This window comes from Pinus tabuliformis, chromosome 3_1, assembly GCF_031772625.1.
Source record: "Pinus tabuliformis cultivar Carrire ecotype Pingquan chromosome 3_1, CPIR1, whole genome shotgun sequence".
Classification (NCBI taxonomy): Eukaryota; Viridiplantae; Streptophyta; class Pinopsida; order Pinales; family Pinaceae; genus Pinus; species Pinus tabuliformis.
In genome coordinates, this window is record NC_142301.1 from 358047174 (window position 1) to 358074492 (window position 27319).

The 27319-nt window shown below is 39.1% G+C and overlaps 1 protein-coding gene across 1 annotated transcript in view; it reads left to right on the top strand.

Moving 5' to 3' along the window:
- Positions 1-27319, top strand: part of ALA3 (aminophospholipid ATPase 3) — a 289031-nt gene that overhangs the window by 123768 nt on the left and 137944 nt on the right. The window contains exons 14-15 of the mRNA XM_089411303.1: positions 24928-25077; positions 25226-25330. Of these exons, the coding sequence (XP_089267429.1) occupies positions 24928-25077; positions 25226-25330 (255 nt within the window). The remainder of the gene's footprint in view (positions 1-24927; positions 25078-25225; positions 25331-27319) is intronic.

Below are 27319 nucleotides of genomic sequence, written 5' to 3' on the forward strand. Positions count from 1 at the left end.
CTTCTATCTATTCTAATGCTGTGTGTTTGGAAACATGAATGAAAATCTTTAAAATTATGTGTTTTTATAAAAAATAAATATTTAATGTATTTTTTACAATGACCGAGTCATTGAAATCGAGCCGGCCGAGTCGATACCCGAGTCAGAGTCGGAGTCAGAGTTTTAAAACATTGCCATCAACAACCTTGTAGTAAAATTTAGGATCTGCATCACTCTTGGTGAAGCCCAAACTCATTAAGTATCCATCAATCCTGGAATACCATGTCCTAGGTGCCTGCTCGAGTTTGTACAAAGTTGTCTTCAATCTACAAACATGGGACTCCTTCCCATGTATCACAAAGCCCCGAGGTCGCTCTATGTACACTTCCTCACCAATTACACCATTGAGAAACGTGGTCTTTACATCCATATGATGTAACCTCTAACTCATAATTGAACTAAGAGAAACAATTGTCATGATGGAACTGTACTTGGCGACTAGAGCAAAAGTTCCTAGATAACCTTCTCGCCACAAGCCTTGCTTTATAGTTCTCAATGCTGCCATTTGCTGCATGCTTGATCTTAAAAATCCACTTTTATCAAGCCAAGATCCTTCATCTTGAACTCTGAATCTAACTCCTTGCACTCCATAATGAGCCTCTCTGCCCTAGTAAGGAACAAATCAACATACAACAACAAGATCAAAGGATCACCATCAACAACGTTGTAGTAAAGTTTTAGATCTGCATCACTCTTGGTGAAGCCCAAACTCATAAAGTATCCATCAATCCTGGAATACCATGTCCTAGGTGCCTGCTCGAGTCTGTACAAAGTTGTCTTCAATCTACAAACATGGGACTCCTTCCCATGTATCACAAAGCCCTGAGGTCGCTCTATGTACACTTCCTCTCCAATTACACCATTGAGAAATGTGGTCTTTACATCCATATGATGTAACCTCTAACCCATAATTGAACTAAGAGAAACAATTGTCATGATGGAACTGTACTTGGCGACTAGAGAAAAAGTTTCCTAGATAACCTTCTTGCCACAAACCTTGCTTTATAGTTCTCAATGCTGCCATTTGCTACATCCTTGATCTTAAAAATCCACTTGTATCAAGCCAAGATCCTTCATCTCGAACTCTGAATCTAACTCCCTCTTGCACTCCATAATAAGTCTCTCTGCCCTAGTAAGGAACAAATCAACATACAACAACGAGATCAAAGGATCATCATCAACAACCTTGTAGTAAAGTTTAGGATTTGCATCACTCTTGGTGAAGCCCAAACTCATCAAGTATCCATCAATCCTGGAATACCATGTCCTAGGTACCTGCTCGAGTCTGTACAAAGTTGTCTTCAATCTACAAACATGGGACTCCTTCCCATGTATCACAAAGCCCTGATGTCGTTCTATTTACACTTCCTCCCCAATTACACCATTGAGAAATGTGGTCTTTACATCCATATGATGTAACCTCTAACCCATAATTGAACTAAGAGAAACAATTGTCATGATGGAATTATACTTGGCGACTAGAGCAAAAGTTTCCTAGATAACCTTCTCGCCACAAACCTTGCTTTATAGTTCTCAATGCTGCCATTTGCTGCATGCTTGATCTTAAAAATCCACTTGGAAGTCACCACTGACTTCCCCTCTGCTCGTGGAACTATTTCCCAAACATCATTCTTCATGATGGACTGATACTCCTCCATCATGTCACCTTTCCAAATTTGTTGGCTTGCTGCCTCCTCATAACCGAAAGGTTTAGAATCAATAATGTGGCTCATCAATGCCACATAACTCGAGAACCTCTGTGGTTGTTTTGCCTGAAAGTACTGCTAGGAGCTGCATGCCTCTTTGCATCCTGCAAAGTGTCATGAAGCCATGCTGGCCTCTTCTTGGTCTCAACAACATCTCTAGGCGAGTCCACTGGCTTTGTTGGCTCCACTGACTCCTCCTGATAGTTCGAAGGATGAACAACAGGACTAGAGGGATCTATACCCACATATTTTGAAGCCTTTCGCTCCTCACTATCAATCTCCATATGAGACTCTCTAAACCTCTTGAAGGCTACCTCCTCATCAAAAGTAACATCCCGACTAACCTCAATTTGACGTTGTCTTAGAATGTAGATCCTGTAGGCCTTCAAAGTCTTGTTGTATCCCACAAAAGTACCCTTCTTCCCAGAAGGTTCTAACTTCTTCCTCTTCTCCTTGGGCACATGGATGTATACTGGACAACCAAAGATCCTCAAATGACTGACCTCTGGCTTCACTCCTGTGAATGCCTCCTCAGGAATCTTGTCCTCCAATATCTGGTGAGGACTCTTGTTCTGAACATAAACTGCCATGTTGGATGCCTTTACCCATAAGAACATGGGTAAATCTTGATCATGAATCATTGCCTTGAAAACCTCCACAATGCACCCTTTCTTCCTTTCTGGAATCCCTTTCTGCTCAGGGTTGTAAGGAACTATCAACCCCCTCTTGATCCTTGCCTCCTTGCAGAAATCACTGAAGTCGTTGGAGGTATACTCTCCTCCATTATCTAACCTCAAAACATTGATCTTCGTCCCTGTCAAGTTCTCTACCTAAACCCTGAACTCCTGGAACCTGCTGAAGACCTCAACCTTGGTCTTTATGAAGTAGATACATATCTTCCAGGAGAAATCATTAATGAATGTCACATAGTACAAGAAACTACCCAAAGATGATCCAAGGTTGAATGAATGTCACAAATGTACTAGATCCAAGATCCCCTTGGACCTACTGTCATTGCTTGGAAAAGATCCATTGGAACTTTTTCCATATGCACAACCCTTGCAAACACCCTCATGCTCTGCCTGGAGCTCTGGAAGACCTGTAACCATCCTCCTCAATGTTGGCAAAGCCCTGTAGTGCAGGTGAGCAAATCTCCAATGCCATAACTCACATAAACTGATACTGTCATGTACCAATGCCTAGGCTGGATGTCCTAACAATCTGTATAGTCCTCCCTCTCGAACACCAATCACTCCTGCTGAGTCTATGCTCAAGCCCTTAGGCCATACAAGAACCTGACCATCTACAAATGCAACTCTGTAACCTCTATCCTCCAACACTGAAATAGAGAGCAAGTTCTTCAATCCTGGTACAAACAATACATCTCTCATGTGTAGAGAATCTCTGGACTCCAGCTGAAATGATGTTGTCCCAACTCCTTTTACTGCATACTTGGCATTATCTCCAAGTTCCACCTGCAATGCTGAATCCTTCTCTATCAAATCTGTGAGAGAATTCTTGAAGACAATGATAAGGCAGCCGAAGTCTTGAAGACTATGATAAGGCAGTTCTGTTTAAGAATATTCTTGAAGATCAATAGTTCTGTTCTTTTGCAATCAAGAAGGACGAAGAAAGGCTGAATTTAAAGGAGGATTACAAGATCAGAATTTTGGTGATACAAGCATTCTGAGAAAGATCAAAATCTTGAAGCATGAATGATGGTTAGAACTTAGAAGATATGTAAGGCGAAATACATCTTTTGTAAGGACACGAAGGCATGACAATATGACCCGAGTTCCTTTCATGAGTTAAGACTGAGATATGACAGAAAGCCATATACTCTTGGACAATGATAGATTTGAAAAAATAACAGTTATCCAGAGTCATACAAGCTATGAAGTTGATCTATGATTCAAAGAGGGCATAACATGGCAGTACTACGAGTTAGACCATTGATGTGTGACATCTCCTCCAAAATATGACGAAGATACAAAGTTTTGAAGCAATTATTTGATCCAAGCCTAAAGCAGTGATTGATGTCCGAGCTATGATAAAACACTACACCTATACAATGATCCGAGTTACTATAAGATCTGAAGGTCTTTCCAAATGCGAATTAATTCCTGAGGAGACCAAGAAGATGTAAAAGAGAAGCTGAAGATGTAGTCCATGTATAGGCTGAACTTGAAGGTTGAGATGGGTTGCTAAAATGGCTGTAATCTGAGCCATCCAAAGAGCAATGAAACATAAGGAAACCAACTCTGAAATAAGCCGCAGACATTTGAAGCGTGGAAAAGAAGAAAAGGAGACCTCATTTTGCTGATTTTCTGTGATTGCTTGGGCAGATTCAAATAAAGGAGCAAGCCGAGTATTTAAAGGAAGTTCTGGGGAGATTTGTGTTAGTATCTGGGTGGTATATTTCTTTGAAATCAGGCTGCATTCTCTGATATTTCTGGAAGGAGGGCCAAGTCCTGTAACTTCAGATTTAAAGAGGATTTAAAGGCCTTACAGTGGGCTAGAAGCAGCCCTAGAAGCTAGCGTATGAGAGGAGCTTGTAGGCAGAGGAGTACTGCAGCTTGAGAAGGTTTTTTGTGAGCAGGAAGATAGGGCTGAAGTAGACTGATAGAATCCCTAACCAGGCCAAGAACCCACAACAAATGCACAGACTCAGAAAAGTATAAAAAGGGGTATGTAGCATGGTGTTTTCAAGTTGATTTTGTTGCTAGTGGATGAGGTCCTAGTTAGGATAGTTTGTTTGGGCATATGAAGCACTGTTTGGATGGCAGCTGAGTTTGTCCTTGAAGCGCTAGATCAATTATTAAGAAAGACATTTCGCTGAAGTCTAGAGGGCTAGTGTTGAGCAAAAGGAGGAGTCTCACAATCAAGAAGGAACGAGACTTCTGTGTAATTGCAAGTTGAAAGAAGGATCTGTTTTGGAGATCGAGTTGCCTGGTTGGCCTCCCAAAGCAAGGTCACATCTCTCTGTAGCAACTACGCAGGAAGAGGTTCATATGGTGATGGTTTTTCTGTTTTGTTTTGCAGGTACAACGAAGCCCTAGACAGGGCTGAATGGTGTAGGCTCAGTTCTGAAATTGTTCAGAGAGCAGACTTGAAGAAGCTCATTGTACAGTGAGTGCAAGAGTTGATTCACCATTGTATGAGAAGATTTGTGAAAACCCCAAGGATAGTGAAGCAATGGACATTCACTATCAAGTGGGTTGTGCTTGGAAGACCTTATGATAGTAATTGAAAGGCAGTTTGATGATGCCCCAATGACTGTCAAATTGAAGCAACAATAGGACAATTAGAGGGCCAAGGACAATCATCTAAGAAGCAACTGTATGACTTGCAAGAAGGTTTATTTGAAGACCTTGAGAGTTGACTATTTTGGAAAGATGAGAATAACAGTTAGAGGGCGGAATTATTTGTGTCTATGGAGCTGCGTTGATTGATAGAGACTGATTGGAAAGGTCAGCCATGTTGTGTTCAAGATTGACTGAACAATAGATTGGCTAAACTTGTACTGTGATAATCTGTAAATTAAAGGAACAATGTGATGGATTATCTTCAAGGCAAGAAGTAGTGTTTGTACACAGTTTAGGATGCAGCTGGTGAAGACCTCAAGTACACGATCATGGACTGTTAAGAGGCAGATTTGGAGCCCTAGTTCAAGAAGTTGCATGATGAGAAAACTGAGTGATACGAGGGCTGGTGGAGGAAGCTACAACAATAACAGGTAGCTGATGTAAGGGAATTGTGAGCATGGATTTCTCCTGTTTGGTTGAGAGAAAGTAAAGTTGGACACTAGTTCTCCCTTTGTCATGTATTAGGCCAAGATTAACTTTCGTAAGTCTAGTGCATGTATCATAGATAGGGATAACGGATTGAATAACTATGGGTCTCCATGTGTTAGGTATTGTCATAGATTAGGACTTATATCCAAAGTCAAGTACATGGACATGGATAAGGAGAATGGTGGATTGGATAAGCATCTTGGACAAACATTCTTGAGTCATGTACTGTGATGGATTAGGATGGAGATCCTAAGTCAAGTACATGGACTTGGATAAAGAATGGTCTAGTGGACAGACATTTCCTTGAGGGAAATGGTCTAGTGGAGGACATACTCTGGGTATCCTAGGTGGAGTATGTACCTCGATGAGGTGGTGTCAAGAATAACTAGGCATGGGCTTTCCATTTTAAAATAAACTGAAGCTGAAAACGCTGAAACTAAGTGTTCCAATGGAAAGATCTCGAAAAATTAGGCCGATTAAAAAAAAAATAGCTTCCGGATGAAGAAGTTATGGCTTTTTGAAGAAAAGTTGTTGAAGATGCCGATGAACTACGTGAATGTTGGGAAGTGAATGATAATGTTATATTTAAAAAAAAATTGCCCCCCGCTTCCAAACTTAATCTAATTAGCTCACTTTTAAAAAATATTACTTTATGTGACCCACTTTTATAAATAAATGAAAGTCACTTTTACAATTTTACTTTATGAACTACCCACTAAATTGTAACTTAAATAAAAGATAAAGTGATTTGGGAATTATAACTGACTCACTTTTTATGCTGGGTGAGAACACTTTTACATAAAGTAACTTTAAAACATAAGTTACATGTGCTTTTTGAAAAAGTAACTCAACAAAAAGAAATACTTGAACTCAAGACCTCTATTCTCATAAAGTAATTTTGGACCAAGTGAGCTAGTTTAAAAGGTTAGTAATTTTTGGAAAGGAGGAAGGGTTTTTTTTTTTGCTAACTGAAGCTTTAGAGTGCGTGCTTACTTAAAAACCCTCTTTCTCACTACAAAACAAAAAAAACCACACAACCCAAAACGAACATGCAAAAGAAATCCAAGCCTTACGACTTAAAGTTAGATTTGGCCGGACACTAAATATTTTTCTCAATGTTTTTGAATTTCTGAGATCACACTAAGACACAACGGAAAAGAGCATATGCATGAGAAAAATCATTTCTTTCTGTTTTTGGTTTGCCCATATCGCACAGAGTCATGGGGCAAAGAGCATACACAAAAATGAAAGGTATAGATCCAGTACTAAAAAAGAATTATAGAGGACTGTAAACCGAAATAAACAGAGAGATAAATAACTGTAACTGCAAATAAAAACTGTATACCTCCAAATCTTAAAAATGACGTAGTTAGGGATATTGAAAACCTTTTCGCGTGAAATGAAAGGGGTTCCTCACTGGAATAGATGCTAGTAATACAATAGAGTAGTCCTCTTAGCCCGAAAACGGTAAAAAACAATAGATCTAGGAAACGACAGTTGGATGCAGTTGTACCGACTTTGGACTTGGATCACCAACGGATGTGGCCCTTGAATAGCTTCGATACCGTGAGGGAATTTACAGGGTCAGTTCCTCAAATAGAACACCAAAGGACACCACTCACAAACAGATCACAGATCAATACACCAATGTTCTTGACGTGGTTAAAACCCTCAAAGAGGGAAACAGTCCACGGCCTGAGCCAACGCGCCACTTCAGGGAATTGATTAATGTAAAAGAAAGAAAATTTACATAAGCTTCTCTAATGAATGGTTACATTACAAATGACCCTCCATGCTCTTTAAATAAAGATCATGGACCGAACGGGTGTTAAGCCACAGATAAAGTGTCGGTAATACCGAGGAGAGAATGAACTGTCGGATAACTTGACGTCTAGAACATATTGTGACCGTCGGATTGTAAGTTACAAAAAGTACATAGTAAAGAAACACACTTTACCTAACTATACACTAGACCAAGTTATACTTAATTATTTCCTATGTGTCAGAATATTCTAACAAATAAGCGAACTTTAGATTGACTGTTATAACCCTATTATGCAATCAATGGAAGCATCATGAAGTCTGCGAATTACAATCTCCACGGAGGACAAATTTCTTGTGAAGGTGAGGCATCTAAAGGGCATGTTAGTGACAAATCAAGGATAAAATATGGCAGTGAATGGAGGGTTAACTTGGGGATCTTATGGAGGAAGTTATCTTGGTCTTTGGATTTTGGAGGTTTCATTTTGATCTGATTTTATAAGAAGTGGATTGTGTTGAAAAATGTGTAACTAGTTCAGTATTCATAAATATGAAATGTACTTTTTATTCTTGTAGATTGTAAAATGAAAGAAAAATTATTATTGTTATTTTGAAGCATGGGTTTCATGCTCAAGGTCTTTTATTTTAGAGGTCAAGCATCCACCGAGTGGTTCTAGGGTTTTCCCTAGGTCAAGAAGTAAAAAAAGTCATTGTCATATGTTGAAGACCGCTTCGGGCACATTGTAACTCATAAAAATAATTATTTTTGCATTTAAAAGTGTCAAATACCCTCCAAGACGAAGTCAGCTTGCTAGCTAAGAAGTAAGCCTAATTTGAGGTATTTCCTCTACCTTGGAAGCCTATATATAGGAGGGAACTCAACCTCCTATGGACACAATTCATTCTCTCATCAAGCAAGCAAAGTGGGAGAAGAAGAGGGCTGGTGAAGGAAGAAGAAGGTAAAAGATCAAGTGATAGGGCTATTTCTCTCTCTCTCATCACACGTGCGAAGGAAGGAGACTAGGGTTTTTGTTGTTGGCCTAGGGTTTTGTTGCTGCAGGATCAAACTTGGAGAAAGTGTAGAAAGAAGGTCGAAGGAAGGCTCATTAGGTCATCCTAAAGTCTTAGAAGAAGGAAAACGTCAAGTGAAAGTCTCAAGAAGTCTTGGAAGCTCGAAATAAGCTCACACGTGTGGAAGCAACTATTTCTGGGAGGGTCGAAAATTTTAGACTTGTAGTGGAGGTTGAAAATCCGTTCCTAGGGGTCGAAGTTGTGCTACTGGAAGGGATTTGACTGGGTTTGACTTGGACAAAGGAAGCACATCATCAAGAAGGTTGAACTTGGTCTTGGTCTAGAGGTCTTGGAATTCGTCAATTGAAGAATGTATAAGAAGAGAAGAGATTTGTGGGTTTTCATCTCAAGTGGAGAGGTTTTGGTCTTGTCTTGTAGGCTATATGTTGTGTTCTTGTGTATTGTTGCTCCTCTTATTTTGGTATCTATTTGATGATAAGAATAACATAATAATACAAGAAGAAGCTAATAAGTAAGAAAAAGTAAAAAAACATCACGAGCAATTATCTAGCTAGAGAGAAATCATTCTGTCCATTTCCCTGTAGATTTCTCAACAAATTGTTCAGGTTTTCCCCAGTTTGTGGGATTTTGACCTAGCGTGGAGCCTATATCTTGTGTCCTTTGTATTTTTTGTGATCTTCATGTTTTTGATAATTGCTTGATGAAGTAAAAAAATAAAATGAAATAATGAAATTGGGACAAATATCACAAGTAATTATCATGTCAAGGTAAATCAACATAAATCTACAAATACCTTGATTTTGTAACAGAAAATGACTAGGAAACTCGACTTGAGTGTAGCCTCTAAGCAACAATATTTCGATCCAAACTTGGCTTGAAAACTATTGCTAACTCAACCTGAATCTCGGCCTAAGTTCACCTTGTTGCATGACCAAATTCCTCCACCAATTACGACCTCTGTTTGCACTTAAACTCAACTTGAGATGCTGACCCAAAATTCTTAGGATTTGTGGCAGACTACTGTAGAAATCTCGAGCTAGAATGGCAGTGACTATGTTGTGCCTTCTCCTTTCTTATCTTTGCAATTCGAACCTCCTTACTTCTCCTCGCTCATCTTCTCAATTGCTCTCATGAGAATAATGAGAGAACTTTCTCCTTTTCCCTATTACCTAACCCTTAGATCTAATGGCCGAGATTAAATCTTAGCTCATTAGATCAAGGGTGGAGATCAATCCCTCTCTTGACCCCCTCCCTCATGTGGTCTCCCTTCTATTAATGAGCCTCCTAATACTTTTTAATATTTTAGTACCATGGTCACTTTTTCTCTCATAAAGTCACTTTTAGAATATAAAAGTCACATTAATAATATAAAGTGTAGTTAATACTTTTTCATATAAAGTGACTTTTAAAACACATTTGACTTTAATAACTGAAAATACCTAGTACAAGCCTCATAAAAAGTAACTTTAGCTCCTTGATATTAATAAACTCATAATATCTCTTAGACAATAGGTAATTAATGTGTCTCCCTAGGCCAAAAGGAGAAATGCCTAGGAAACACCTCCTTGGTACCCTTGGCAATGACTTGTTGAGAATGACTACTACCTATTCATGAGTGGATATACACTCAAGCTTCACAACTCCCCTCTGAACCCAGTCTCTGATGAAGTTGTATTTGATCTCAATATGCTTTGACTGGTCATGAAATACTGGATTCTCAGAGAGTTTGCAAGCTTGAAATTTTAAGATTGATGAATCATGAGACTTGATATGTTGTATGTTACTAACTTGTGGACATGGTTGATGAAGATTATAACTTCTAGATAGTTGATGTTATATGGTTCAATCCATGTTTTTATGCTTTTTATATCTAATTCGTCATTCTATATGCTTTTGTTGATATTAAGCATCAAAAAATATAAAAATATATATTATAAAAAATTCACTCCCGATTCGCTCCAGAACCAGGGGCCTTTGAAAATGGCGGTCTTTGCTCTTGCTCTTGCTCCCACTCCAAATCAACCTTGCCTTGTAGGTACCTGTTGTGGCCAGCAACAACCCCCATTCTTATTTAGTGTTATTCCTAATACTAAATAAGTGGGGACCCTTAGTTAAAAATTTAAAAAACAAAGTAGTGCTTAAATTTTCTTTTCGAATAAACTTACCATCATAAGCTTAGGGAACCCCCCTTGGAAAATCTAAAAATCTAAGTTTTATGATAAGGTAAGACAAAATCTTTTCTTAGGAATATCCCATCGCAAAAGGATAACAAGATAACTCCTTACAACCGAATTCCAAACGTTGCGAGATCGCGATAATGAAATATCGCATCGCATACATCAGGCTCAATTTACATTGAAAAACTTTAATTTGCCGATATGGGACGACGTCTATCGCAAATCGTATTTTGCAGAAAACAGGTTAACAAAGATTGTCATAAATAACATTCCTGCGATCTGCGATATTGCGATTTCGCGACAATGCAATAATGCGATGTTACGATTCTGCGACGTTATGATTTCGCGATATTGTGAAGCAAATCGCAAAATCACTTCATCGCAGATCTTTCAGGCTCGTTATTCAAGAAAAGTATTTTCCATAAGCTGACACCTGGTTATGCGCTTTAATGCTAATAAATGAGTTAGTTGCCAGTTATTAATGGAATATGGGTTCGTGCTTATCAAAAAATCATCTCATGTAAGGTGGTATACTTTATGCGTCTTCAACATTTAAAACTTTCCCATCACCCTTCCTTGTCATTCATTTTCACTTCACTTGTGAATTGCAGGAACGGAGAACAGAGGACAATACAAAGAAATACACAGGATAAAATGGGAAAGAAAAGCAAAGCTCCGAGCTCTGAAGAAAAAGAAATGGCACCCTTGTATACAGACACGGCCTGTAACAGAGACACAGGAATTGCTACGTGGGAAGGCATGTATAATCTGCTTGAAGAGGAGAATCCAAGAGTAATGGAAGTTGCTGCTACTGCAGGCTCAAATAGTTCTTCTGAGGCATCCATCACAGAGCTAGCTTGCTCATTCTTGCACCGGATAGCAGCAAGACCCAAAATTCTCCCATACACGGACATGGTCAAGTGGATACTAGATAGCGTTGATATCAGAAACAGACAGTTTAAGACTCAGGGTCAAGGACTTATTGGCTCATTCACTGCACAGGATTTAAAGCTCATGTATCATTTACCGGAGCCACAGGCAACTTATAACAAGCAGTTTATGGAGAAATTTGTAAAAGAAAATCAAGACCTGGCAGAAACCACCAAAGACTGGTCTAGGAGGGACGAACCGCTGAAGAAAGATAAACACAGTATGTACAATACTGGTTCTCTCACCTCCCCATATTGCTTTGCTGCTGCCATGCTCTGTAGATTGTTTGGAATGCCAGATATCAACAAATTTTCATCAGAATGGCTACCGTTATTGGATGCCACCACGAATGCCACTATTGTAGATTGGGCTAAAATATTGTCTGATAACCTAGTCACGACCATTGTAAGTTACCGATCTAAAAGAACTGTCTCTCAAAGAATCTATCCCCCTTTTTACCTATCTGCGTATGTAATGGATGCGATATGTTATGTTTCTAAGTTTCCTGTTATGGGTTGGAAGTGGACAACTCAAGACCCCTTACCCATCCATGTCTATCATAAAGAATTGTGGGACTCTAAGTTCACTCCGCACTTCTACCAGATTTGTCATGGAATTATGCTGCCCTTGTACAGAATGTTGTATGATAAAGATGCTCCGAGATGTTCTCCTGAAGCAGAGGTGGACATACTCCCTGTCGCAAGATGGTTCGGGGAGGAATTGTTTACTTATGTCAGGGTATTTGGAAGTTCTGCTTCCCCTCATGTCCTACCTTTATATGTCCCTGATAAACTCTTAGCTCGAGAAATTGCTTATCAAACCTGTGGAGAAGGTGGTTTAACTAAAGATTTGAAAGACAAAAAGAAGGTTATCTGGCCACAGTTTTCTGTGGCCTGTGGGGCCTTTTCGCTATTTGATGTCGGCCATGCCTTCATAGAAGTAAAAAACATAACGTGTTTACAGTTATTCAAATTTTCAGGAAGACCATTCGACCATTGCAGTCAAGATAAAGGTGTTTTCTGGAGAAGATAATTTATTCGATGACATATTCCAACATAAAAGCACACTTGAAGAAATTCTGCATGCAGCCCAAATGCAATTTTCTCCAGAAGAATTTCAACAGTTCAAAATATATAGGGAAAGAAGGTTAGCCAGTATTCCTTTGGAGAAACTACGCCTAAAACGCGCAAGGGAACCAACTCCAAGCGTTAGTCTTAGTGGAAGTTCAAGCACAAACGGATCTAAATCCAAGTTTGGAAAAGAAACATCTGAACATTCTAAAAGATCCGAAAGTGAACAGGATAAGAGCGAAGGGTCAGTAAAGGATACTGCCCAGTCAACGAAACTTCTACAGCAACAGGTTTTTACCTCTCCGCAAAGAGATCCTCCCCCTCTTGTCATTCGGCCACCCCCAGTCACAACCGAACTAGATAAAGAATGGGAAACCTTTAATGACTTGATCAATCTTGAAGGACAAACCATAAAAACACCTGTGAGCAATGCACAGGTAACAAAAGTAGTCGTCACAAGAACAGTCAGCAATGTCTCAGATATGGAGCATATTCCTATTGCCCCTTCCTCTGAGCTTATGCTCAAAATAGAAGAAATTCCTCCTCTTGATATATTTTATAGCCCACAGCACAAAGCAATAGTAAGAAGACAGAGGAAGAAAAGGAAATTGGAAAACGTGCTCTCTCAAGACGCAAAAGAATTAGACGTCCTGTGGTAAGATCCAACTAGCAATCCCACTGAGAATCTCACCAAACTATCTCAAATCGCAGGAGCTTATGCCTCTGCAACTATTGATAAAGCATCTGAGGTACAACAACTGCTAAAGGAAAAGGAAGACCAGATACAAGCTTTGCAACAACAGTTGCAACAAGCCAACACCAACAATGAAGCACAAAAACAGCTTGAAAGGTTACAACAGGACTTCCAACAAATGCACATAGGATACCATAAAAGTTTGGATGAGAAAGGGAAGCAATTACAGGATTTACAGGAGATGCACAAGGACAATCCTAAACTTGCAGAATTTATCACAGAGTCCATTTCCTTGAATGAACAATTACTACAACAGCAAGAGGTGTTGGGCCAAAAGATATCACAGTGGAACTATTATTGTGAAATAAGTGATAAAACCACTAATCAAGTGGTAGATTTACGAAGTGACTATGATTTAATTGATAAACGGGTGACTGAATATTTGGCTTGGCAAGAAACAGACGAGGGAAAAAGAGCAGGAGCACCAAGAATCAATGAAAATCACAATGAAATGCTCTTTAACAAATGGGACGAGCAAATCAGGGAGGCAGAGCAAGCAGCAGAAGGAGCAACCATGGTAGCAAGCAGTATTATTGATTGTGTAAATGAAAATTTGCACAGGGCAAATTTGATCACATAGACAACTCCATGATATTTACCTAACGTACAACAACTACAAACAGATTGGAAGCAGAAGGCTCAAGAAAAGGCAGAAGCAATCCAAGGGTTAACCAAGTTGAACTGGGATTATTACTGGGCATACTTGGTAAAGCCATATAGCCAGTGGATGACTGTTAAGTGTATCATCAATTCGGCCGAAAAGATGGCGCTAGCTCTTGTCGATTCTGTTTTCTCAGCTCAGCTAAAATCGGAAGTCGGCCACCCGACTCTTCTGAAACATATGCTGCATGCGTGCGATTTCAAGGACCAAATATAGAAGTAGTTTCAATTTTAGATTCAATTTTAGTTTTAATTTTGTTTAATTTTCCTGAAATGAGGACGATCATTTAAACCGTATCCTACATTTTTGTAATAATTTATTTTTAGATTTAGTTAGTAGTATTTAAACCCTTCTCATGCATTTAGAGAAGGGTCTTGAAATTTATCAAAAACTTATGCCTAGAACATGCACTTCTGTACCCTTTGAGGAGGTTTTGATGAATGAATGGAACATGATTTATTGATGTTTTCATTTGATATCTGCTACTGATGTTCCACTTTTGTACTCTTAGTGGATGTTAGATCAAGAAGAGATAAATCATTATCGCTTGAAGCTCATGAGTAGGAATAGTTATAAATGCTATTTCTATCTCTTAACTATTTCTGCCTTGTGTTAGAGTGATTTTCATGTTTAGTTATTTATATATTAATGTATGAATCCCTGAGTTATCATTTGGCACTTTTGCACGGTGATAGCTATTTATTTATGCTTAGTGTATGAGTAGCTTACTATGCGATATGTTTATCACAACTGTTTCGTCTAACTTTTTATACGAAGTCGTTCATCCTTATTGAATTCTTTTCTTATAACAGTTGAATGATCTTTATTATCAGTTGTTATTTGAAATCATTTTAGATCGCATAAAGGAAAGATTACACCCCGGGTTAGTGTAGATTTAGATATTCTTGTTTACTAGAATACAATTTCCTTATTATTAGATTAGAATTAGAGTAGAAGTATTCCATTTAGAAACTGTTAGAAAAAGAAATATCAGTCCAACACACACACACACCTAAATTGGGAAATTGGTCCCATATCCCCAGTCGGACCCACTATACCAAACGAAAAAGGAGCTGCTAACCAAGGTCCGGACCGTGTGGGTATCCCCCTTGTTGTAGACCCGATTTTCGGGGATTCAACAGTACCTCAACACATTACGCAGCCACCTAGTGCACTCTCTTGGTATCCATAAATTGACTCAATGTCATGACTGTGAAATAACTATTTGCCCTATTGTTGACCAGATACATAAAAAAAACCAATCAACTGACAATACAAGGTGGGGTTCACCAACTCAGAATTTGAAGCATGCAACTCCATCTAGTTCGTGATCATAGAAGTAGCCATAGGCCTGTAACTCTCCATAAAAAATCTCCTCATGGTATCACCTGCATACCTTCCTTGGCCAATGAAGATATGCATATCCTCCTGCCAAACCTCCAACGACAAACAATAATGCATCAGTCCCATATCGGTCGTATCAAAGGAAGATCTCTCTTGATCTCTCTTGCAGTGTTGGATGAGTATGTCTTCTCCAGTAATAAACAAATCATTCACATACAGAACTAGAATGAGTGGATCGTCACCAACCACAATGAAATAGAGGTTCGGATCTACATCACTCTTCTAGAAACCCATTTGTTGCAAGTAGGCATCTATACTCTCCTACCATGCCCTTGGTGTCTACTTCAGTCCATACAAGGCTTGCTTAAGCATACACACATGAGACTCCCTCCCATGCACCTCAAAGCCCCGTGGCTACTCAATGTACACCTCCTCTTGTATAACACCATTGAGAAAGGCGGCCTTCACATCCATCTGGTGAATCCTCCAACACATCTCAGCTGTTATAGATAGGACTTCTCTAATGGAAGTGTAACGAGCAACTAGTGCGAATGTCTCTTCATATTCAACTCCCTCTACTTGTGAGAACCCTTGTGCCAAAAAACGAGCTTTGCAATTCTCCACACTGCAATCTACAACATTTTTGATCTTGTAGAACTACATGGAAGTCACCATTGGCTTGCCCTTAGGGCTCGATACTACCTCCTAGACATCATTCTTCGTGATGGAGGCATACTCCACCATGGCATCCCTCCAAGTTTGCTGATTGGCAGCCTCCTTATAACTAATTGGCTTTGTCTCCATAACATTTGCCATAAAGCCACACAACCTCTTTGGTGTCTATTCTTTGTCACTGACCACTTGGATTTCCTTACTGCCTTCTAGGCTTCCTTTAGGGTATCATGAAGCCATCTTGGCTTCGTCTTCCTTGTAGTAGCCTCCTCTGCTGGTATAGGAAAATCCTCAAGTAGAACCTCTCCTCCTGATGAGGAAGGCTCTCATGTGATCAATGTAGATCCTCGACTCTGAGATGCTGTGCCTGAAGACCCTACACCAAGTGATCTTGCACTATGTGAACCTGTCACCCCTGAAATAGATGAACCTCCTTGTCTTGGTGTGCCACTTTATGCTCCTGAAACCTGTGGTGTGGTCCCATGCTGAGGAGCCTGTTTTTCTACTTGATCAATCTCCCGAGACCTCCTCAAGGCCCTCTCCTCATCAAATCTCACATCCTGCCTCTAGACAACTTTCCTTTGTGTAGGAATATATATATGATATGGTCTCACTGTAACCCACTAGGATACCCTTCTCTGCAGTGGGTTCCAACTTCATCCTCTTCTCCTCAGGGATGTGAGAATATGTAAGGCCCCCAAAGATCTTGATGTGCCCAATCTTCGACTTCTTGCCAGTAAACAACTCCTCAGGAGTCTTGCTCCCTAAGTTGCAGGAAACGTTGGAGAAGGGTCCGTTTCCGACCGTACTGGCCCGTTTCTCGAGGAGGAAACGTGGCCAGTACGACCGAAAACGCGTTTCCAGGTCGTACGACGGAGTTTCCTCTTCTAAATTGACTTTTTCTTGTATTTTTTATTTATTTTTTCGCTTCTAATTTTTTATTGGGCGACTAAAATATCTTCTGGATGCCTCTCAAGTTATAAAAAAGAGGATTTTTTTGAGTGGGGCAACCTAATGTTCAAGCCTATGGCCCTAGTGTTGATATGCAGTTTATGCTAATGTTAAATTCTTAAAGTAAAAGTGACATTCTCCTTTATTTTTCATTTTCATCCTCTTACTTAAATTTTTAACATTACCATGAAATGACTCGAGATGTTTGAGAGTTTCGCCCTCATTGGATTTCATATGGAGAAAGTAGAATTTTAGATCTCACTCAAAATCCAACAGACTTATCTGTTTTTCAGGATTGGGAGGATTGCAATGTTTCCATTGGATTTTGTCATGTACTAGGGTATGGAACTTGTATTTAATCAAGAGAACCAAGCCCTCTATGCAAGGGAGACTCCCAATAATCAAGATCACATAGGATACTAGGGTATGGAACTTGTATTTAATCAAGAGCACTAAGGTCGTTCAACTATGTAGGAGGAGACTCCCAATCAAGCATGAGACAAGAATTAGAAATTTCTCGTGGCTGATTTTGGATATTGCTATTTTCATTATGTTCATTAAATGTCCTAATATATATATATCTATTGCGTTTTCCCGTTTCCAAAATTTGGGGGGGTCACGTTTCGTACCCGTGCCCGTTTCGGAAACTCGTACCTGTTTCCCCGTTTCGTGCAACTTAGCTTGCTCCCCAAGAGTCTGTGTGGGCTCTTGTTTTGCAAATACACTGTAGTGTTACATGACTCAACCCATAAGAAGAAAGGTAATCTTTGATCATGAAACATGGATCTAGTTGCAACCACTATGGCCCTGTTCTTCCTCTTTACCACCCCATTTTGTTGGGGGTTATAAGGCACTGTGTACTCCCTCTTGATTCCTGCATCCCTACAAAACTCCATCTCTGTGGAGGTATACTCACCCCCATTATATGATCTAAACACCTTGATCTTCTTCCCGTCTGGTTCTCCACAAGAGCCTTAAACTCTTGGAACCTCTTGAAGACCTCATCCTTTGTCTTCAAAAAGAAAATGCAGGTCTTCCTGGAGTGGTCATCAATGGTGGTCACATATACTCACATCCACTCAGTGATACATGAGACGTAGGACCACAAACATCAAAGTGTACAAAGTCAAGGATACGTGAAGCTCTGTTGTCATTGCTTGGGAAAGGTGTCTTGGTGTACTTTCCCAAAGCACACCCCTTGCACACATGATGATGATCAATGCTAAACTTCGGTAAACCTGTAACCATCTCCCTCAGCATCTTGAAAGCTCCATGGTGCAAGTGGGCCATCCTCCTGTGCCATAGCTTGAACAACTCACTATTGCTGGTCTGTGCCACCAAGGCTCTAATACGCTGAAACATGAACCTGTATAGCCTCCCACTCCAGACTCCAATAGGTCTAGCATGCTCAACACTAGATCCCCTGGGATATATCAACACCTGTCCTCTATGGAACACAACCTCATACCCCTTGTCCTCCAAGCTGGAAATTGATATCGAGTTCTTCGTCAGTCTTGGAACATAAAGAACACTTGTCACTTTCAAAGCAGGTAATGACTCCGTCTAAAATGATATTGCCCCCACTCCTGTTGCTCTAACCTTAGAGTTATCTCCAAGCACAACCTCCAAGTCAATATAATCCTTTAAGAGACTTGTGAAATGCTCTCTCACTCTAGTCATATGGTAGGATGCTCCATTGTCAACAAACCATGCATAAGAAGATGTAACATGAGTGGCTAAACTCACCACCAAGGCAAACTCATCCACCTCTGTTGATAAGGAAAACTCAGTGTCAAATCTGGAAGTGAACTCGTCCACGTTTGCTGAAGCTGCAACTCCTTGCTTCTTCTTGGGACACTAAACAACATAGTGACCCATCTTCCCACAAGCAAAGCATTTTACTTGCTCATGTCCTTCTCTTTCACCTTCTGCTTCCCCTTCGCCTTCTTTACTTCACTAGAAGACTCTTTCTTGGTCTTCTTCTTTCCCTTCGTTGCAAGGTTGACATTCTCCTCCTCACCTCCCCCACCACTCTAACTGTCCACCTTAGTACTCCTTATGATCTCCTCTTGGATGAAATTGTCCCACATCCTCCAATCTGGAAAGTGCTCTCTGGCCACAATGCCATGTATGAATCCATCCCATTTCTGGGTGAACCCATCTAATGCAATCCTGACCAATTGGTTCTCTGGGATAACCTCTCCCACGACAACCAACTCATCCTTCACCTGTGAGATCCTGGTGAGGTATGAGGTCACACTATCAGTCTTGGTCATCTTGGTGTTTCTTAGCTTTTGCCTCAACGTCATCTTCCTGTTCTCATTGGAACTTTGGTGTAATGTGACCAAGGATTCCCACATCTGATAGGCAAACCTCATCCCAGTCATATGAGGGAATGAAGTGAAAAACTTCTGATGGGCAGAAGAATATATATATATATATATAAAATGTTTTTTAATAATTAATTGATAGATGATGATTGTTTACATTGGGGCTCTTGGCTTATATATTGCCATGGGCATCCTTTGGGGAAAGGGCATGATCTTATGATCGTGCCCTTTCATCTAATTTAACCTAAAATTAAATAATAAACCTAAAACTAACTAATTTTTTACACAACATTGTCTTCCTCTCGAAAGAATGTTTTGTCCTCAAAGCATACGTAACGACGAATGTTGTTGACAAAATGCTTCATTCTCCCAAGAAACGTCTTCTTCGGGTAAGTCCTTCCACTTGATCGGATATTCCAAGATGATCAAGGTCCCACACTTTAAAAGGTCTTGGATTAATCTCGCAATTTCTGTTTTTTGGTGATGTGGATATCGGTATGGCTTGATATTGACGGGGTCTGACCCTGCCTTGATTTCTATTGTAGGCTCAATTTCCCTATTAGGCGGCATCTTCATAGGTAGGTCTTGAAATACTTTTTCATGCTTCTGAATTAGATCTTGTATCTCTGGTGACTCTTCACTGGTCATATTTGTGGATAACATTTCTAATTGGTGACATTGTACTACATAAGTGGGTGCTCCTTTTCGAATCATCTTCATCATCTGAGATGATGATACAATTTGATTCTCTCGTGCTTGGAATCCATGTAATTTGTACTTTTGACCTCCCAATTTAAATTTTATAAATTGTAGTTGATGGTTGGCGGCATAAGTACCTAAAGTTCGTAGCCATTGGATACCTAAGACTACATTTACTCCTTCTAACGATACTGTGAAGAATGGAGACTCTAAATTAAAGTCTTGAATCTGCAATTTGACCTTATGGCATTTTCCCCACCTTGTCAATCTTCTTACCGTTAGCTACCATCACTTTCATGTTTGGTAAGGGAAATGAAAAAATATTGAGTCTCTTTGCCACGTTTGCATCTAAAAAATTGTGTGTGCTACGAGAGTCGATGAGAACCACTACGTTGTTCTTCTTTATGTGTCCTTTTAACTTTAAGGTCTGAGGTTGTGATATTCTTGTCATAGTTGATAATGACACTTGCGGAATACTTCCGTCATCTAATTCTGGTGAGAATTCTGGGGCATCTTCTAATTCTTCTATGTAAAAATCTTCACTGTTTGAATCATTGGTTACTTCACAATTATATAGGTTCTTTGGTTCTTTTCCTTTAGCACATCTATGTTTGGGGTCCCACTTCTCACCACAGCGTTTGCATTTACCCTCTTTTATCCTTTGCATTTCCACATTAGATTTTTCATCTTCACGATGATGTGGTGGAACATATCACGTATTATTTGAGTCCACATATTGGGGTATTCTTCGTCTTGAATATGTTTTTTCCGCTTTTGACCAAAATATTGGTTCGAATTTCTTTTTGGCTGTTTTTGCTTTTCGTCTTGCTACTTCTATTGATGTAATGTCATGCATCCCAAGTTCTACTTGTAAATGGGTTTTGAGTCCCGAGACGTATGACTAAATTAGACGAGATTCTGATAACCTAGGTACTTGTGTTACTAAGGTCTCCCATTCTTGAGTGTATTCGTCCACACTTCCGTTTTGTCGTAATTTGATGAGTTTTGAAAAGAACTCTTCTTCCTTTACACCTTGGAATCTTTTAAAGAATGCGTCCTTAAATTTTCTCCAACTAATGACGTGTGTTGTCTTTTTCCACCACATATACCAATTATATGCTTCCCCTTCCATTTTCATGGATGCGTGCCTGAGCTTTTCGTCATCATCATTGATGTCATATATCTCAAAGTATTCTTCTGCTTTATTTATCAATGCAATATTGTTTTTTTTCGTTTCCATCAAATTTAGGCATCTTGACTTTTGCCCTTCGCTGGTATGTCGCTAATGGTTGAGCAAAATAGGGGTGTTGATTGGTAAAGGTATCCCGAAGTTGCTTGTTTGTAAGAGTCGCGTTACTCATTTCTTGGTGGGCTGTCGCTGATTTTTTTGGGGATTCAGCTTTTTCATGAGTCTGTTGACTTTGTTGAATCTGATGAGTTGTGCTCTTGATTTTCTTCATTTTTTTATAGTAGTTGTGCGGGTGTATAATTCATCTTTTTACACAGAAGTTTCAGCAATGTTAAGGTTTTTTTGAGATTTACTTTCGTTTGGAACCAGTGATTTTCCATCTTTATTTCTATTCGATTTGTCGTATCTTGAAGACTTTTGATATTTTCAGCCTGCTCCTTAAGCTTGATCTCGAAATCCGCCATTGTCATTGTCGACATTGAGCGAGTTTGTGGGGGCGTGTATTTATCTGCCAGCTTAATTTTTTTTTAAATAATTAAATTAAATTAATTAATTTAATTATATGACACAAGTTTAGTTTTTTTTTTTAAATTAACTTAACTTATATATATATAACTTTTAATTAATTAAAATAAATTTAATTAATTAAATTATATATATATATATATATATATATATATATATATATATATCTATATATGTTATATATATTATATATGAATTATTGTTATATATATATTTCACGTTATATATATTTGAATATATATGCATATATATTTGCCGTTATATATAAATTTATATATCTACTGTCACGTTTGCTGGTGGGGGTCACCTCCGTTGACTGTTTCAAAAGTAAAACCCCCAAGCGGATATCACCGCAGCAATTATTCCGACTAACCGCAGGTCCACCCACACGGAACCACAGGGCTTGCCGCAGGTAAAAAAAATGATGTGGGTTTAGCGTATAATGAAAACGGTGAACAACAACGGGCAACAAATGACAACGGTGTATGGTGTATGCACAGGGGCAGTGTTTCAAGAGACAATAGATAATCTACAGATTTAACAAACAGACCTTACGTAGAGACAATGGAGAGGACGAAAATTGTATAGCAGTTTTTCCCTAGCCAGAGGACCGAAATGGCTCCGATACCAGATGAAGTGAAAAACTTTTGATGGGCAGAAGAATATATATATAAATGTTTATTAATAATTAATTGACAGATGATGATTGTTTATATTGGGGCTTCTGGCTTATATATCGCCATGGGCACCCTTTGGGGAAAGGGCATGATCTTATGATCGTGCCCTTTCGTTTAATTTAACCTAAAATTAAATAATAAACCTAAAACTAACTAATTTTTTACATAACAGGGAATAAATGGTCTTAAATGGCATCTAGAAGGATCCTCTTAGCCTTCACATTCTTCTTGTTGAAGTCCACCAACTGAGTTGGATCAGTAGGTGGTTGCATAGGAGCCTCAGCTATGTCCCACACTCCAACTTCCTCCAGTAAAAGCATTATTCCTCTCCTTCCAGGGGTCAAAATGATCAGCCCCACTCAATCTGTCCTCTATCCACAATCCAGTAGCGATGACCTCAGAACCAACAAAATGGAGCAAATCTGATACTACGCAGTCTCCTCCCTCTTAACCAACAACTTTCTGGGTTTCCGACTGAGGTTTAGTGACTGCTGTTCACTGAGATGACATAATTTTTGCTTGCTGGTCTTTGTATCAACTGATGAAAAATTTCGGATCTGACTGCTCTATACCATGTAGAAAATTATTGTCTAGCTGTAGCACAACCTAGTTTTCAAGTTTTGCATGGTTTAATGCTCAAACCCATCTTAAAACACACACACACACACATATATATAAGATTAGCATTTAGTGTGAAACATAGGACTACTCTACCTTTTTGGATGTATCAGCTAATACAAGAGAAAATAAACAAACACACATACAAAATTTTACACACTTGATTTTGGTCTAATGACCCTGGAAAAACTGACAAGGGGAAAATCAGTTTTCAAGGAGGATTTTATTTGCTTCTTTAAGGAATTAGTACAGCAGATAAAGAAATCAACTTATCTCCCTTATTTGTGTTTGCTGAAGTCACTGTGAGATACAAAGAAATAAGGCCTCCACACAGTCATTAGCTCTGATTGATTCTTAGCCTCTAATTCTGTGCATGTACTCTCTGCCACAGGCACAAATTCTGAGCCTGATAAAGCTGAACTTTCTTCTGGAAACCTGCGCCATAAGCTCTAACCAGCAGATCTCAAATTCTGAGCTGATGAAACCTGAGAGAACTCATTGACAAACAGAGGTATTCTGGGCTTTCTTACTCAGAAATTTTGGGCTAGATTTCTCTAGTGGTTTGGGCCTAAACTCGGCCTGAAAATGACCAGGAAACTCAGCCTGAGGGTAGCCTGCTAAGCAGCAAATATTTTAGTCCAGACTTGGCTTGAAAACTACTGCTAATGCAGCCCCAATCTTGGTCTAACTTCTCCTTGTTGCACTGCCAGGTTCCCCCCCATCACGGTCTCTGTTTTCATGAAACTTGACCTTAGACGCTGGCCCAAAATTCTTGGGATTTGTGCGAGACTGCTGTAGAAAACTTGAGCTCGAATGGCAGTGACCTTGATTTGCGTTCTCCTTCCTTATCTCTGTAATTTAAACCTCCTTACTTCTCCTTGCTCCTCTCCTCAATAGCTCTTATGTGAATAATGAGAGAACTTTCTCCTTTTCCCTCTTTTGTCTCTCCAAAGTGAGGATAATTCTAACCCTTCAATCTAATGGCTGAGATTAAATCTCAGCTCATTAGATCAAGGGTGGAGATCAATCTCTCTCTTGACCCCCTTCTTCATACGGTCCCCCTTCTATTAATGAGCCTCCTAGTACTTTTTAATGCTTTAGTACCATGGTCACTTTTTCTCTCATGAAGTCACTTTTAGAATATAAAAGTCACTCTAAATATATAAAGTGTAATAGTTTTAAAAACCAGAACCGGTGGCCAGACCGGTCAACCTAATAAACCGGGTTTCAAGCCTCCAAGATGACTACTCCAGCAAAAACTCAACACTCTCCAAGCTCCCAATGAAACTCACAAAAACTCCAAATGAGATGTGAGGCAAATCAGGGGCGTGACCTCCTTTTATTGGCTTGGAGAGGGTGTTTTTGGAGGGAAACAATCCTTACTTTCCCTCCAAGCCACCTAAGAAGCTTCCAAAAACCGACACAGTGGGTCTGTGACGCCGTGGCAATGAACTGGCCGGTTTATGATGGAACCGGCTGGTTTACCCATAAACCGGCCGGTAGGGTTTGGCTTTTGTGAAAAAATGGTGAAATGGTGGCATAAACCCGGTTTTGTAGCCGGTCCGGCTAGATTTGCCAGTGAACCAATGGGTTGACGGGTTTCTGGTTTATGCCGGTCGGTTATTAAAACTATGAGTGTACTTAATACTTTTTCAGATAAAGTGACTTTTAAAACACATGACTTTAATAACTTAAAGTACCTAGTACAAATCTCATAAAAAGTAACTTTAGCTCCTCAAAATTAATAAACTCATAATATCACTTAGACAAAAGATAATTAATGTGTCTCCCGAGGCCAAATAGAGAAATGCCTAGGAAACACCTCCTTGGTATCCTTATTTTCAACAGTATCTGTTTATTCAGTTTAGGAACCAAGTTGTTCATGTCATAATTAGGAAATGAACTTGTTTATTATATTTTGGCTGTCATTTATACAATTTATATGAGATAAAAAGCCTATGTATGTTGGTATGATTAAGTGGATTACATGTATGACAGGTGGAGTATTTATTTTCTGATAAAACTGGCACATTGACAAGAAACTGTATGGAGTTCTTCAAGTGTTCTATTGGTGGCGAGGTATATGGGACAGGGGTCACTGAGGTTGAAAGAGCAGCAGCGCAGCGCAATGGTGTGAAACTTGAGGAGGTTGTTTTTTTATGTTGGTTTCTCAAGGGTTTGATTAACATAGACAATACTTTCTTCATATGTTTTCCTGGGAACGTAGCACATGAAGCATGCGATGTTATAGATTGTCAATTGCACATCTGTTCACCCCTCAGGTTGTCTTTTTCAGGTTCGAAGATCAGCTGATTCTGTGCATGAAAAGGGTTTCAACTTTGATGATACGAGGCTGATGTGTGGTGCTTGGAGAAATGCGCGTGATCCCGATATCTGCAAGGTTGACTTGATACTGGATAGATGCAGAAATTTGCAAGGTTATATAGATTCATTGTTGAGTATATGCCGGTCACAAAAATGATTGCAAACCGGGTTTTCTAAAAAAGGGACATATGTCTGTATGTAAGTTGGGGTATATGTATTGTCTAATGTGTTTGTCTATATGTATATGTGTATTCAACTTCTTTTTACCTGGGTTTCTATGTTCCGAAACATACACACACACACACACAAATTTGACCTTCTGTGCATATTCAACTTTCAAACACTGGACTGGGAGGTGATTTTAAAACTTCAATGTTGTGTAATATCTATGGGCATACCACTTATGGAACTAAGTTGCTAGATGAACTTTACAATTGGCATATATAGAAATTTTAAATTTGACATAGTCTATAACATAATGTAGACTTTGTTAGATTTGTTACAGCCTGAAAATATTAAAACCATAAGATCTTCAACTATATTACACAAGGATGATCTCAACAGGTGCATTTCTACATAGATATGTGGTGAAACTTTGGATCCCAAGTTTTATTCTCATTTTAGAGTAGCAACAAAAGGACGTTCACTTTAAGATTGGTACTGCCCTTAATATACATTATTCAGATTAAATGCAAGAAGACAGTCAATCCATAGAGAGTAGCTTTCTTCTTCAGGTTCAAACCAAAGGCTTTTAGGCATGGGAAAATGGTCACTGAATTGCTGAGAATCGCCAAAGTTGTTCTTGAAATGAGTACTGAGCTAAACCTTGCCCTGAAACTTACAAGCAATCAAAATCTCAGGAAACTCCTTGAGGCTTGGTTAAAATTACCAAAACTCGGCAGAACTTGCCCAATAATATGACATCTATTTTTATAGTACAAATTCCAAATTTTTCTACATAATTCTTCCCGTCCATATCCCTGTATTCAGCAGCACCTTGAAAAGTCATTTCACATGTATTGCTACCCTGCAATTATATCATGTACAGAGGGGCATGTTGATATTTGTTGTTTAAAGAGGTTTTCAGTCACATTATGCATTAGGAATTTCACAGGGAACTATTAACTGTACAGAAAAGGTGAAATAGATCATTTCCTATATATTCTGTAGTGTCGATTGGATTAGATCAACTGGTTGTGGCCAACATTGTTGGGTATTTGTGTAGTTGCATGCCAACAGGTGGCTTGTTTAAATTTCTGTGGTTCAGGTGCACTAGTATATGCTGACATGTTTACTAGGGATGCTATCCACAAATGTGGGAATGAATCCCTTCGGCTTCCCCACAAGGTTTTCTTTGGAAAATAATTGTACAGAGTAAAAGAACAAGGTAAATAATTTAGAAGGCCATTTTCTACATTATATTATAACAAGAGTCATGAAAATGAACATTCATGCTGCCACGTTCCATGGCTGTCAGGATCTGAATCAATGTCAAAATTGGCATAAAATGCAAACACAAAAGTTCTTGACCTAAACTCTATAAAGATTAGAATTTAAAACTTCACACGCACTTATTTCAAATTGAGACTGCTCTGATCTTTTTGTCATCAGATGAATTCAAATGTTCTTCATTAACATGTTTGTTATGTAACATTTTCCGTCAACCTCATAGTTCAACAATTTAAAAAAAAATATATAATAGGTTTATGTCATACTTGGGGTTTTTACATTGAAAGGGCTGGTAAAATAAAGCTAGTCATTTATACAATGTTAGATTTGGCTGATTAACTTGCAAGAGTATCTAGCATCTGATTGAGAAGCAATACAATTAACAATTTGAGAGAAGAGAATTGAAGAGAAGAGAAGAGAAGAATAATTCGAGCCTCTGCCAAATTTTTTTCGAATGTCTCCATTCAGCGCTTCCCAAAACATCAACTAATGCACATTATAGTAAAGCTTGAAAGAACTTACATGTCCAACCATAGGTCAGTCGTGGGACTCCTTTAGAACTTTGGACTTAATTTTTGAAGTAATTCTCATTAACCTCTAGAAATGAGATCTTCCA